The 15,000-nt window shown below is 38.9% G+C and overlaps 2 protein-coding genes across 2 annotated transcripts in view; both read left to right on the forward strand.

Annotated features, from left to right (window-relative positions):
* The window catches only part of LOC137616389 (uncharacterized), a 4,387-nt gene extending 933 nt beyond the window's left edge, over positions 1-3,454 (forward strand). The window contains exons 2-3 of the mRNA XM_068346096.1: positions 168-632; positions 933-3,454. Of these exons, the coding sequence (XP_068202197.1) occupies positions 168-632; positions 933-3,454 (2,987 nt within the window). The remainder of the gene's footprint in view (positions 1-167; positions 633-932) is intronic.
* The window catches only part of LOC137624565 (WSCD family member AGAP003962-like), a 392,441-nt gene that overhangs the window by 250,746 nt on the left and 126,695 nt on the right, over positions 1-15,000 (forward strand). The window lies entirely within an intron of this gene.

Raw genomic sequence — 15,000 nt, forward strand, 5'->3', positions numbered from 1 at the left:
TGGCAGTGCTGCTGGCCATAGTTCAAGACAGTTTTGAAGGGAACCTATTTTAGCTAGTGTTGTAGGCCATAGTATAAGGCAGTCTTCAAGAGAACCTATTTTGGCTAGTGTTGCAGGCCATAGTATAAGGCAGTTTTGAAGAGAACCTATTTTGGCTAGTGTTGCAGGCCATAGTGTGAGGCAGTCTTCAAGAGAACCTATTTTGGCTAGTGTTGCTGGCCATAGTGTGAGGCAGTCTTCAAGAGAACCTATTTTGGCTAGTGTTGCTGGCCATAGTGTGAGGCAGTCTTCAAGAGAACCTATTTTGGCTAGTGTTGCTGGCCATAGTGTGAGGCAGTCTTCAAGAGAACCTATTTTGGCTAGTGTTGCTGGCCATAGTGTGAGGCAGTCTTCAAGAGAACCTATTTTGGCTAGTGTTGCCAGCCATAGTGTGAGGCAGTCTTCAAGAGAACCTATTTTGGCTAGTGTTGCTGGCCATAGTGTGAGGCAGTCTTCAAGAGAACCTATTTTGGCTAGTGTTGCTGGCCATAGTGTGAGGCAGTCTTCAAGAGAACCTATTTTGGCTAGTGTTGCTGGCCATAGTGTGAGGCAGTCTTCAAGAGAACCTATTTTGGCTAGTGTTGCAGGCCATAGTATAAGGCAGTCTTCAAAAGGATCTATTTTGGCTAGTGTTGTAGGCCATAGCATAAGGTAGTCTTCAGGAGAATCTATTTTGGCTAGTGTTGTAGGCCATAGTTCAAGACAGTTTTGAAGAGAACCTATTTTGGCTAGTGTTGCAGGCCATAGTGTGAGGCAGTCTTCAAGAGAACCTATTTTGGCTAGTGTTGCAGGCCATAGTGTGAGGCAGTCTTCAAAAGGATCTATTTTGGCTAGTGCTGCTGGCCATAGTTCAAGACAGTTTTGAAGAGAACCTATTTTGGCTAGTGTTGCAGGCCATAGTGTGAGGCAGTCTTCAAGAGAACCTATTTTGGCTAGTGTTGCAGGCCATAGTGTGAGGCAGTCTTCAAGAGAACCTATTTTGGCTAGTGTTGCAGGCCATAGTACAAGGCAACCTTCAAGAGAACCTATTTTGGCTAGTGTTGCAGGCCATAGTACAAGGCAATCTTCAAGAAAACCTATTTTGGCTAGTGTTGCAGGCCATAGTACAAGGCAATCTTCAAGAGAACCTATTTTGGCTAGTGTTGCAGGCCATAGTACAAGGCAACCTTCAAGAGAACCTATTTTGGCTAGTGTTGCAGGCCATAGTACGAGGCAACCTTCAAGAGAACCTATTTTGGCTAGTGTTGCAGGCCATAGTACAAGGCAACCTTCAAGAGAACCTATTTTGGCTAGTGTTGCTGGCCATAGTACAAGGCAACCTTCAAGAGAACCTATTTTGGCTAGTGTTGCAGGCCATAGTATAAGGCAATCTTCAAGAAAACCTATTTTGGCTAGTGTTGCAGGCCATAGTACGAGGCAACCTTCAAGACAACCTATTTTGGCTAGTGTTGCTGGCTATAGTACAAGGCAATCTTCAAGAAAACCTATTTTGGCTAGTGTTGCAGGCAATAGTACGAGGCAACCTTCAAGAGAACCTATTTTGGCTAGTGTTGCTGGCCATAGTACAAGACAACCTTCAAGAGAACCTATTTTGGCTAGTGTTGCAGGCCATAGTACAAGGCAATCTTCAAGAAAACCTATTTTGGCTAGTGTTGCAGGCCATGGTACAAGGCAATCTTCAAGAGAACCTATTTTGGCTAGTGTTGCAGGCCATAGTACAAGGCAACCTTCAAGAGAACCTATTTTGGCTAGTGTTGCAGGCCATAGTACAAGGCAACCTTCAAGAGAACCTATTTTGGCTAGTGTTGCAGGCCATAGTACAAGGCAACCTTCAAGAGAACCTATTTTGGCTAGTGTTGCAGGCCATAGTACAAGGCAACCTTCAAGAGAACCTATTTTGGCTAGTGTTGCTGGCCATAGTACAAGGCAACCTTCAAGAGAACCTATTTTGGCTAGTGTTGCAGGCCATAGTACAAGGCAACCTTCAAGAGAACCTATTTTGGCTAGTGTTGCAGGCCATAGTACAAGGCAACCTTCAAGAGAACCTATTTTGGCTAGTGTTGCTGGCCATAGTACGAGGCAACCTTCAAGAGAACCTATTTTGGCTAGTGTTGCAGGCCATAGTATAAGGCAATCTTCAAGAAAACCTATTTTGGCTAGTGTTGCAGGCAATAGTACGAGGCAACCTTCAAGAGAACCTATTTTGGCTAGTGTTGCTGGCTATAGTACAAGGCAACCTTCAAGAGAACCTATTTTGGCTAGTGTTGCAGGCCATAGTACGAGGCAACCTTCAAGAGAACCTATTTTGGCTAGTGTTGCAGGCCATAGTATAAGGCAATCTTCAAGAAAACCTATTTTGGCTAGTGTTGCAGGCAATAGTACGAGGCAACCTTCAAGAGAACCTATTTTGGCTAGTGTTGCTGGCTATAGTACAAGGCAATCTTCAAGAAAACCTATTTTGGCTAGTGTTGCAGGCAATAGTACGAGGCAACCTTCAAGAGAACCTATTTTGGCTAGTGTTGCTGGCTATAGTACAAGGCAATCTTCAAGAAAACCTATTTTGGCTAGTGTTGCAGGCCATAGTACAAGGCAACCTTCAAGAGAACCTATTTTGGCTAGTGTTGCTGGCTATAGTACAAGGCAATCTTCAAGAAAACCTATTTTGGCTAGTGTTGCAGGCAATAGTACGAGGCAACCTTCAAGAGAACCTATTTTGGCTAGTGTTGCTGGCTATAGTACAAGGCAATCTTCAAGAAAACCTATTTTGGCTAGTGTTGCAGGCCATAGTACAAGGCAACCTTCAAGAGAACCTATTTTGGCTAGTGTTGCTGGCCATAGTACAAGGCAATCTTCAAGAAAACCTATTTTGGCTAGTGTTGCAGGCAATAGTACGAGGCAACCTTCAAGAGAACCTATTTTGGCTAGTGTTGCTGGCTATAGTACAAGGCAATCTTCAAGAGAACCTATTTTGGCTAGTGTTGCAGGCCATAGTACAAGGCAACCTTCAAGAGAACCTATTTTGGCTAGTGTTGCAGGCAATAGTACGAGGCAACCTTCAAGAGAACCTATTTTGGCTAGTGTTGCTGGCCATAGTATAAGGCAGTCTTCAAGAGACCCTATTTTGGCTAGTGTTGCAGGCCATAGTACAAGGCAACCTTCAAGAGAACCTATTTTGGCTAGTGTTGCAAGCCATAGTATAAGGCAATCTTCAAGAGAACCTATTTTGGCTAGTGTTGCAGGCTATAGTACAAGGCAGTCTTCAAGAGAACCTATTTTGGCTAGTGTTGCAGGCCATAGTACAAGGCAATCTTCAAGAGAACCTATTTTGGCTAGTGTTGCAGGCCATAGTATAAGGCAGTCTTCAAGAGAGCTTACTCTGGGCGGTGTTGCAGGCCATAGTATAAGGCAGTCTTGAAGAGAATCTATTTTGGCTAGTGTTGCAGGCCATAGTATAAGGCAGTCTTCAAGAGAGCTTACTCAGGGCGGTGTTGCAGGCCATAGTATAAGGCAGTCTTCAAGAGAACCTATTTTGGCTAGTGTTGCAGGCAGTCTTCAAGAGAGCTTACTCTGGGCGGTGTTGCAGGCCATAGTATAAGGCAGTCTTCTAGAGAATCTATTTTGGCTAGTGTTGCAGGCCATAGTATAAGGCAGTCTTCTAGAGAATCTATTTTGGCTAGTGTTGCAGGCCATAGTATAAGGCAGTCTTCTAGAGAGCTTACTCTGGGTGGTGTTGCAGGCCATAGTATAAGGCAGTCTTCTAGAGAATCTATTTTGGCTAGTGTTGCAGGCCATAGTATAAGGCAGTCTTCTAGAGATTCTATTTTGGCTAGTGTTGCAGGCCATAGTATAAGGCAGTCTTCTAGAGATTCTATTTTGGCTAGTGTTGCAGGCCATAGTACAAGGCAATCTTCAAGAGAGCTTACTCTGGGCGGTGTTGCAGGCCATAGTATAAGGCAGTCTTCAAGATAATCTATTTTGGCTAGTGTTGCAGGCCATAGTATAAGACAGTCTTCTAGAGAATCTATTTTGGCTAGTGTTGCAGGCCATAGTATAAGGCAGTCTTCTAGAGAGCTTACTCTGGGTGGTGTTGCAGGCCATAGTATAAGGCAGTCTTCTAGAGAATCTATTTTGGCTAGTGTTGTAGGCCATAGTATAAGGCAGTCTTCTAGAGAGCTTACTCTGGGTGGTGTTGCAGGCCATAGTATAAGGCAGTCTTCTAGAGAATCTATTTTGGCTAGTGTTGCAGGCCATAGTATAAGGCAGTCTTCCAGAGATTCTATTTTGGCTAGTGTTGCAGGCCATAGTACAAGGCAATCTTCAAGAGAGCTTACTCTGGGCGGTGTTGCAGGCCATAGTATAAGGCAGTCTTCAAGATAATCTATTTTGGCTAGTGTTGCAGGCCATAGTATAAGACAGTCTTCTAGAGAATCTATTTTGGCTAGTGTTGCAGGCCATAGTATAAGGCAGTCTTCTAGAGAGCTTACTCTGGGTGGTGTTGCAGGCCATAGTATAAGGCAGTCTTCTAGAGAATCTATTTTGGCTAGTGTTGCAGGCCATAGTATAAGGCAGTCTTCTAGAGAGCTTACTCTGGGTGGTGTTGCAGGCCATAGTATAAGGCAGTATTCTAGAGAATCTATTTTGGCTAGTGTTGCAGGCCATAGTATAAGGCAGTCTTCTAGAGATTCTATTTTGGCTAGTGTTGCAGGCCATAGTATAAGACAGTCTTGAAGATAACCTATTCTGGGAAGTGTTGCAGGCCATAGTACAAGGCAATCTTCAAGAGAACCTATTTTGGCTAGTGTTGCAGGCCATAGTATAAGGCAGTCTTCAAGAGAGCTTACTCTGGGTGGTGTTGCAGGCCATAGTATAAGGCAGTCTTCTAGAGAATCTATTTTGGCTAGTGTTGCAGGCCATAGTATAAGGCAGTCTTCAAGAGAACCTATTTTGGCTAGCGTTGTAGGCCATAGTATAAGGCAGTCTTCAAGAGAATTTATTTTGGCTAGTATTGTAGGCCATAGTATAAGGCAGTCTTCAAGAGAACCTATTTTGGCTAGTGTTGTAGGCCCTAGTACAAGGCAATCTTCAAGAGAACCTATTTTGGCTAGTGTTGCAGGCCATAGTATAAGGCAGTCTTCAAGATAATCTATTTTGGCTAGTGTTGCAGGCCATAGTATAAGACAGTCTTCTAGAGAATCTATTTTGGCTAGTGTTGCAGGCCATAGTATAAGGCAGTCTTCTAGAGAGCTTACTCTGGGTGGTGTTGCAGGCCATAGTATAAGGCAGTCTTCTAGAGAACCTATTTTGGCTAGTGTTGCAGGCCATAGTATAAGGCAGTCTTCAAGAGAGCTTACTCTGGGTGGTGTTGCAGGCCATAGTATAAGGCAGTCTTCTTGAGAATCTATTTTGGCTAGTGTTGCAGGCCATAGTATAAGGCAGTCTTCAAGAGAACCTATTTTGGCTAGCGTTGTAGGCCATAGTATAAGGCAGTCTTCAAGAGAATTTATTTTGGCTAGTATTGTAGGCCATAGTATAAGGCAGTCTTCAAGAGACCCTATTTTGGCTAGTGTTGTAGGCCCTAGTACAAGGCAATCTTCAAGAGAACCTATTTTGGCTAGTGTTGCAGGCAGTCTTCAAGAGAGCTTACTCTGGGCGGTGTTGCAGGCCATAGTATAAGGCAGTCTTCAAGAAAATCTATTTTGGCTAGTGTTGTAGGCCATAATACAAGACAGTCTTGAAGAGAACCTATTCTGGGAAGTGTTTCAGGCCATAGTTCAAGACAGTCTTCCTCATGTTCTAGAAAGAAAGGCAAAGGCGTCCTTTATCTAAGACCCTAATCCTCATCTTGTATGAACATCGCATGCGTGTTATATACTCGGTCATAAGTAGAAGAAGAAGAAGAAGAAGAAGAAGAAGAAGAAGAAGAAGAAGAGGCGACTGGAGACTGTAACACCAGGAAAGCGACTAGGGACGAAACGTGACAGAGCTCCCAAACGTCGGATTCTATGGGTCGTCTGAAAGGGAGAAATGGTTAAATACACATTTTCGAAGACCAAAGCAATGCCAAGGGAAGGGGGATTGGTTAATTGTCACGCGCAGAAGTGAAAATAAGATTTCCTCTGTTACATGATGTAACTTACATCAGATCCAATTATTTTAAAATAACTCTAAATTTCTCTGCAGTCTGAAGATAATGAAATGTATTTAATCCAGAGAGATATAAAGCTTCTCTGCTTTTCGTTTTGTCTAATAAATAATCAATAATTTTTAATACCTTATTTTGAAAATTTTTATTTCGGTTGAGAAAACAAGAATTGTGATTTTTTTTCTCTCATCAAAAAAAAAAATATTGCTTGTTCGTAAGGTTACAAGCATGGTGAGCATTTTGACCACACAGTACAAGCATACATTAATTCAAAATAGCAGCAATTTTTTTTCTTTGTGTTGAACAGGCTAACATGAGTCTTTTTTTATAGTTTATATATGAAATATCTGTTTTAATGTTATTATTGTTTTTAAAATATTTCATCTAAATTGTTCACTACTTCTTATATCATTTACTTATTTTCTTATTTCCTTTCCTCACTGGGCTATTTTTCACTATTGGAGCTCTTGGGCTTGTAGTATCTAGCTTTTCCAACTAGGGCTTAGCAAGTAGTAATAATAATAATAATAATAATAATAATAATGATGATGATAATAATAATAATAATATTAACTTATAATAATAATAATAATAATAATAATAATAATAATAATAATAATAATGAAAACAGTAATAATAATAATGATGATAATAATAATAATAAAAATAATAATCATAATAATAATAATTAGGCAAAGGGTTTAAGTTAAAAAGGTAACAATTTGTACCTTATCTTCTATCTAGAGGGTCAGTACCAACCCTTTATGTTCACACGAGAAGGCGTTTGTACCTCTTCATCAAGAAACATAGCAGTCTCAATCCGGTACTGGATTAATAATAATAATATAACAAACTAATACAAGAACATAACTGAAAACGAAAATTCCAACAACTTCACTTCACTTCACACTTCACTTCCACTCCCAGGTAGGCTTTCAGCCTGTCAGTGGAATCAGTTGTCTTCTCCACTCAATACTGTTTTCAAAAATTCCCTCTCTTCTCAGCTGTTCAATTGTTGGCATGTTGTTCTTTGTCAAAATCTTTTCAATTTCATCCCTCCAGCATTTACGTGGTCTACCTCTTGATCTCCTCCCACCAGGCGTCCAGTCCCATCTCTTCCTTGCAATTCTATTTCCATCCATTCTCATTAAATGTCCCAGCCATCTCAGCTGTCCCTTCACAATCTTGTTCAACATAGGAGATACCCCAACCATACTTCTAAAATCTACAACTTCATTTGCATTAATTAATTACTATCATCAGAACTATTCGTCCAAACAACAACTATTTTCAGTCAAGTTTTCCAAAATTTCTTTTCCATATCGCATGAAATCCAGGACAGCTAAAACAAGAGAGGATCGTCAAAATGGCTAACAATAAACATTCATAATTTTTTTAGTCAGCAAAAATCCAGTTTCAGTTTACCCAATACATATTGGGTGAAAGAGAAATCCAAAATTGGGAAAACACTTATCAATCATGATAATTGACGATAGGTTTGTTTTCAAAAAACGGTAAAATCTGAATTCCAAAAATTGGAAAATACCAAAAACAGGGTCGTACCCAACTACCCAAGTACACCAAGCAAATATAAATATTGATTTGTAGCTGATATCTATCTATCTATCTATGTATTTACCTATCGATCTATCTATCTATTTATCTATCTATCTATCTATCTATATATCTATCTATATAACTATCTATCTATCTATTTAGAGAGAGAGAGAGAGGAGAGAGAGAGAGAGAGAGAGAGAGAGAGAGAGAGAGAGAGAGAGAGAGAGAGAGAGAGAGAGAGAGAGAGGTAACACAACCACTCCAAACTAGAAAGATAAGTGAGTTTAAGCTTGTATCCAACTGAGAGAGAGAGAGAGAGAGAGAGAGAGAGAGAGAGAGAGAGAGAGAGAGAGAGAGAGAGAGAGAGCAAGGTAACAAACACTCCACATTAGAAAGATAAGTAAGTTTAAGCTTGTATCCAATAGCTAACGAGAGAGAGAGAGAGAGAGAGAGAGAGAGAGAGAGAGAGAGAGAGAGAGAGAGAGAGAGAGCAAGGTAACAAACACTCCACATTAGAAAGATAAGTGAGTTTAAGCTTGTATCCAATAGCTAATGAGAGAGAGAGAGAGAGAGAGAGAGAGAGAGAGAGAGAGAGAGAGAGAGAGAGAGCAAAATCTAGGTATCACAAGCACACCAAACTGGAAAGATAAGTGAGCTTAAGCTTCTATCCAACTGAGAGAGAGAGAGAGAGAGAGAGAGAGAGAGAGAGAGAGAGAGAGAGAGAGAGAGAGAGAGAGAGAGAGAGTGGTTGCTTAATATAACCCAAAACAAAAGGAAAGACAAACAAAAGGTACAAAGAACTTAGCAAAATGAGCAAATGGGTCTGTCCGTCCTGTGTCTCTTTCCACTGTCTCTTTTCTTCTCTTGTTTTATCCTCAGTTTTGCAATATTTATTTCCATTTTATTTTGTTCTATTTAAAGCTACGAAAGTAAAAAGGAAACATCTAAAAACATCTTTAAAACCTTGATGTCACCCATGTAACGTTTTCTTAATTTCAACTATTTACAGGATCTTATATTTTCGAAATCCAAACACTACTGGAAACCTTTGTCTAGCAGTCTGTTGGACGAGAGTTCGAGCCCCCTCTCAAGCTCCATAGTTTCTATTATTGTCTACAACCTCGCCGTTATTGTGGGTGAGGGATAGGATAGGTCTACCTGCTGAGTCATCAGAAGCCATTGCCTGGTCCTACCTGGTCCTAGCTTGAGGGAGAGGGAGCTTGGGAGCTGGTCATATGGATATATGGTCAGTCTCTACAGCATTGTCCTGTTCCTTGCCTCTGGCACTCATGAGTGGCCTTTAAACCTTCAAAAACAAAAAGGTGTTTTAATAAACAATGTCTTTTGATCCTGAATTTATCAAATACCAAACATCTGTAGGTAGTAGGTTGGCCAGGGCACCAGCCACCCGTTGAGATACTACCGCTAGAAAGTTATGAGGACCTTTGATTGGCCAGACAGTACTACATTGGATCCTTCTTTCTGGTTACGGATCATTTTCCCTTTGCCTACACGTACACCGAATAGTCTGGCATATTCTTTACATATTCTCCTCTGTCCTTATACACCTGACAACAGTGAGATAACCAAACATTCCTTCTTCTCTCAAGATGTTGACTACTGCACTGTATTTGTTCAGTGGCCACTTTCCTCTTGGTAAGGGTAGAAGAGACTTTAGCTATGGTAAGCAGCTCCTCTAGTAAAAGGACACTCTAACATCAAAACCATTGTTCTCTAGTCTTATGTAGTGCCATAGCCTCTGTACCATGGTCTTCCACTCTCTTGGGTTAGAGTTCTCTTGCTTGAGGGTACACTCGGGCAAACTATTCTATCTTATATCTCTTCCTCTTGTTTTGTGAAAGTTTTTTTATAGTTTATATAGGAAATATTTATTTTAATGTTACTGTTGTTAAAATATTTAATTTGTCCTTGTTTCCTTTCCTCACTGGGTTATTTTCCCTGTTGAAGCCCCTGGGCTTATAGCATCCTGCTTTTCCAACTAGGGTTGTATATTAGCAAATAATAATAATAATAATAATAATAATAATAATAATAATAATAATAATTAATATGTTCACCAATAACTACTGCAAATGAAGCTTGGTTTAATATTAAAGATTTCACTGTTTTCGATCGTAAAGTAATGGATATTTTTTTCATCTTGTAAATATTCATTGCCATTTATCAAAATCATCGTCCTTTATTAAAACCAAATCAAAACCAATGTTAATGAAAAATCATATGAAATATATTTCTACAAAGCAGAAACATTTCATATCATTTCCCATAAAAAAATCATGATAATCAACATAATTTTAATTTCATTTCCCAATTTTCATTTGGTAAACGAATAAATCTTACTTCATGTATAGAAAAAAAAATTAAATCCAATATTTTTATTATATATGCATAATCGGGAATTTTTTTCATAATAACGTTTACGAAATTTAGCTATCATGATAACTTACCGGTAAGAAACTCATCAAAATGAGATATGAATGAGACGGACGATCAAGAAAAATATAAAATATAATATTTTTTATCCATAATCAGATACATTTTCTTTTAATGTTTACGAAACTTAGACATCACAATAACATCTCACCAAAACGAGAGACACAGATGAAAAAACAAAATATAGAAATACGAGAGCCTTACTGTACGTACCCTTTCACATAATCCATGCAAAAAAAAAAAAAAAAAAAAAAAAAAAAATCTTTCGACCCCTCCAGTGAAGATAAAAGGGATTTCAACCAGGAGCATATTCTACCTGTGCTGGAGGAGGGGGGTGGGTGGGTTGCCGGGACACAAGGGGGGGGGGGGGACACAAGGAATCTACCCTTGATGCTTTGCAGAAGGCAACTTTAATGATGGTCACAGAGACTTGCTGGTGAATGTGTGTTTATGAGTTGGTCACTGAATCAGGATGAAGTAACACTTTGCTGTCTTTAATTAAAATAAAACCATGAACTAAATCAATATACATTAATACATCCTTTCTATTAATAAACAACTAAATATATACAAACACTTTACTTTATCTCTTTAGATTAGAAACAAATCAATATACACTAACTTTACTACATCTCTTTGATTTCACAACATGAACTAAATCAATATACATTAATACATCCTTTCCATTAAAAAGCCGCTAAATATACACAAACATTTTACTCTATCCCTTTAGACTGGAAAAAAAATCATTATACACTAACTTTACTACATTTTGATTTCAAAACATGAAGTAAATCAATATACACTAAAATTCACACATCCTTACCATTAAAAACAACTAAATATACACAAACGCTTTACTCTATCCCTGTAGATTGAAAAAAAATCAATATACACTAACTTTACTACATCGCTTTGATTTAAAAAGATAAACTAAATCAATATACGCTAAGACTTTGCTAAATCCTTTTGATTTAAAGGGATAAACTAAATCATTATACAATAAGTTTACTTCATCCATAAACTAAATCAATATACGTTAACACTTTGCTATATCCCTTTCATTTAAAAGGATAAACTAAATCAATATACGTTAACACTTTGCTATATCCCTTTGATTCAAAATGATAAACTAAATCAATATACGTAAACACTTTGCTATATCCCTTTGATTCAAAATGATAAACTAAATCAATATACGTTAACACTTTACTACATCTCTTTGATTTAAAATGATAAACTAAATCAATATACGTTAACACTTTGCTATATCCCTTTCATTTAAAAGGATAAACTAAATCAATATACGTTAACACTTTACTACATCTCTTTGATTTAAAATGATAAACTAAATCAATATACGTTAACACTTTGCTATATCCCTTTCATTTAAAAGGATAAACTAAATCAATATACGTTAACACTTTGCTATATCCCTTTCATTTAAAAGGATAAACTAAATCAATATACGTTAACACTTTGCTATATCCCCTTGATTCAAAATGATAAACTAAACCTATGTAAGTTTACACTTTACTAAATCCCTTTCATTTAAAAGGATAAACTAAATCAATATACACTATTAGTATACTAATTCGGCTTATCCTTTTTTAAATTAAAGGGATTTAGCAAAGTGTTAACGTATATAGATTTAGTTTATCATTATTGCAGTGTTAGTTTGATCTGAAAAGATAAACTAAATCAATATACACTAACGTTTACTATATCGTGGTTGGAACAGCAGGACTCTACAAGGAAAAGCAGCCTAGAGAGGAAAGAAAATAAGCAAATACGTAAACTATATATGTGAAGTAATGAACTAAAAATACAAAATATATCATAATTAGTAACAACGTTAAAACATAAAAGCATTTGCTACAAGTTTGAACTTTTAAAAGCAAGTCTTTACGGAAAATCTGAATGTTGTTGTTGTGGCCTAATTGATAACGTCTATGCCTGGCGACCTGTTGGACTAGGGTTCGAGTCCCGCTCAGACTCGTTAGTGCCATTAGTGTCTGCAACCTTAACCTCCTTGTGAGCTACGGTTGGGGGGTTTGGGGGAGCCTATAGGTCTATCTGCTAAGTCATCAGCAGCCATTGCCTGGCCCTCCCTGGTCCTAGCTTGGGTGGAGAGGGGCTTGGGCGATGATCATATATGGTTGGTCTCTAGGGCAATGTCCTGCTTTCTAGGGCAATGTCACTGTCCCTTACCTCTGCCATAGGGCATTGTCCTGCTTGCTAGGGCAATGTCACTGTCCCTTACCTCTGCCATTCATGAGCGACTTTTAAACCTTTAAAGTGAAAGATAAATGCAAACATACAGTACACACGCGAGCAGGCAACTGTGTGCGTGGATGACTGCAAGCACCAGTACAAAGCTCTTCTAGGAAACTCGCATATCATGGAATGTTTTTATTTACTTTTCACTCTATGTCCTGTTTGGAAAGGCTTCCCAAGTCTAATATTTTCTATCTGTCTATCTATCTAACTATCTCGTTCTAAGAACTTCTTTCAGTGTAAACAAAAAATGTTCTGACCGTGTGTTTGTTTTCTCCAAAAGATTCATCGTCTTGAGAGAGAGAGAGAGAGAGAGAGAGAGAGAGAGAGAGAGAGAGAGAGAGAGAGAGAGAGAGAGAGAGAGAGAAGACTCGGCGAAAGCACTGCTGATCCCAGACACTTTATAAAGTAAAATTTAAAATGCTTTAAAAATAAATAATTTATATTAAATAAATATATAATCATGCATATTTATGAATATATCAACACACACAAAGATAAAATAGAGAGAGTTCTCTTGCTTGAGGGTACACTCGAGCTAGCTATAAGTAAAATTTAAAAATGCTTTAAAAATAAATAAATTATATTAAATGAATATACAATCATGCATATTTATGAATAAATCAACACACACAAAGATAAAATAGGGAGAGCTCTCTTGCTTGAGGGTACACTCGAGTAAGCTATCCTATCTTTTTTTTTTAATATTTTTTTGAAGTTTCTATAGTTTATATACGAAAGATCTAATTCAATGTTGTTGCTGTTCTAAAAACCTTTTATTGATTGTGCATTACTTCTATAGTTTATTTATTTCCTTGTTCCTTTCCTCTCAAGGCTATTTTTCCCTTTTGGAGCTCTTGGGCTAATTGCATCCTGCTTCCAACTAGGGTTGTAGCTTAGCTTGTAATAATAATAACACAACAACAACAATAATTATAATAATAATAATAATAAGAATAATAATAATATGATAATAATAAAAATAACAGTAACAATAATAATAATAATAATAATAATAATAACCAATAATAATAATAATAATAATAATAATAATAATAACGTAACAATAACTAAAAACAACAACAATAATAATAATAATAATAATAATAATAATAATAATAATAACAATAACAACAACTACAATAATAATAATTAATAATAATAATAATAATAATAATAATAATAATAATAATAACAATAACAACAACTACAATAATAATATTAATAATAATAATAATAACAATAACAACAACTACAATATAATAATAATAATAATAATAATAATAATAAAGAGGGTGTAAGCTTGGTGTTGAAGGGACTCTAATAGACTTTTCAGTAACGCTTACAGTGCAACGCTTGAAATACGCTGACGACACTGCTACCTTTCTGACTACACGATATGCTGTCCTGACTTGAAATGGTAGAAAATTAATGATCAAGCGATATTTATCGTGATTTTAAGAAAGAAATACAACTTTTAGTGACAATTTGTCTTAGAAATTTTGATTCATGAAACTAAAAATATTAAGCTCTATTTATGGATTGACTTAACGCCTACCTTCATTTGTTTGATTATACAAAAGGTTGGCGATCAATCTAAGATGAGGAAAGCCTGAACTTTCGGGTCACTCCGGGGTCACCAATGTGACGGGCCAAGAGTCACGCTCTTGGGTCGCTCTTGGGTCGCTCCGGGGTCACCAACGTGACGGGCCAAGAGTCACGCTCTCGGGTCGCTCCGGGGTCACCACGTGACGGGCCAAGAGTCACGCTCTCGGGTCGCTCCGGGGTCACCAACGTGACGGGCCAAGAGTCACGCTCTCGGGTCGCTCCGGGGTCACCAACGTGACGGCCAAGAGTCACGCTCTAGGGTCGCTCCGGGGTCACCAACGTGACGGGCCAAGAGTCACGCTCTCGGGTCGCTCCGGGGTCACCAACGTGACGGGCCATGAGTCACGCTCTCGGGTCGCTCCGGGGTCACCAACGTGACGGGCCAATAGTCACGCTCTCGGGTCGCTCCGGGGTCACCAACGTGACGGGCCATGAGTCACGCTCTCGGGTCGCTCCGGGGTCACCAATGTGATGGCCAATAGTCACGCTCTTGGGTCACTCCGTGGTCGCTAATGTGACGGGCCAAGAGTCCCACTCTCGGGTCACTCCGGGGTCACCAATGTGACGGGCCAATAGTCCCACTCTCGGGTCGCTCCGGGGTCACCAATGTGACGGGCCATGAGTCACACTCTCGGGTCACTCCGGGGTCGCCAATTATGACGGGCCAAGAGTCACGCTCTCGGGTCACTCTGGGGTCACCAATGTGACGGGTCAAGAGCCACACATTCGGGTCACTGCGGGGTCACTAATGTGACGGGCCAAGAGCCACACTTTCGGGTCACTGCGGGGGTCACTAATGTGACGGGCCAAGAGCCACACTTTCGGGTCACTGCGGGGTCACTAATGTGACGGGCCAAGAGTCACAACCTACTCTTGGCCCGTCACAACTCATTGTGAAACTGTGTAAGAATTTTACCCTAAAC

The sequence above is a fragment of the Palaemon carinicauda genome, chromosome 2, assembly GCF_036898095.1.
Source record: "Palaemon carinicauda isolate YSFRI2023 chromosome 2, ASM3689809v2, whole genome shotgun sequence".
Classification (NCBI taxonomy): domain Eukaryota; kingdom Metazoa; phylum Arthropoda; class Malacostraca; order Decapoda; family Palaemonidae; genus Palaemon; species Palaemon carinicauda.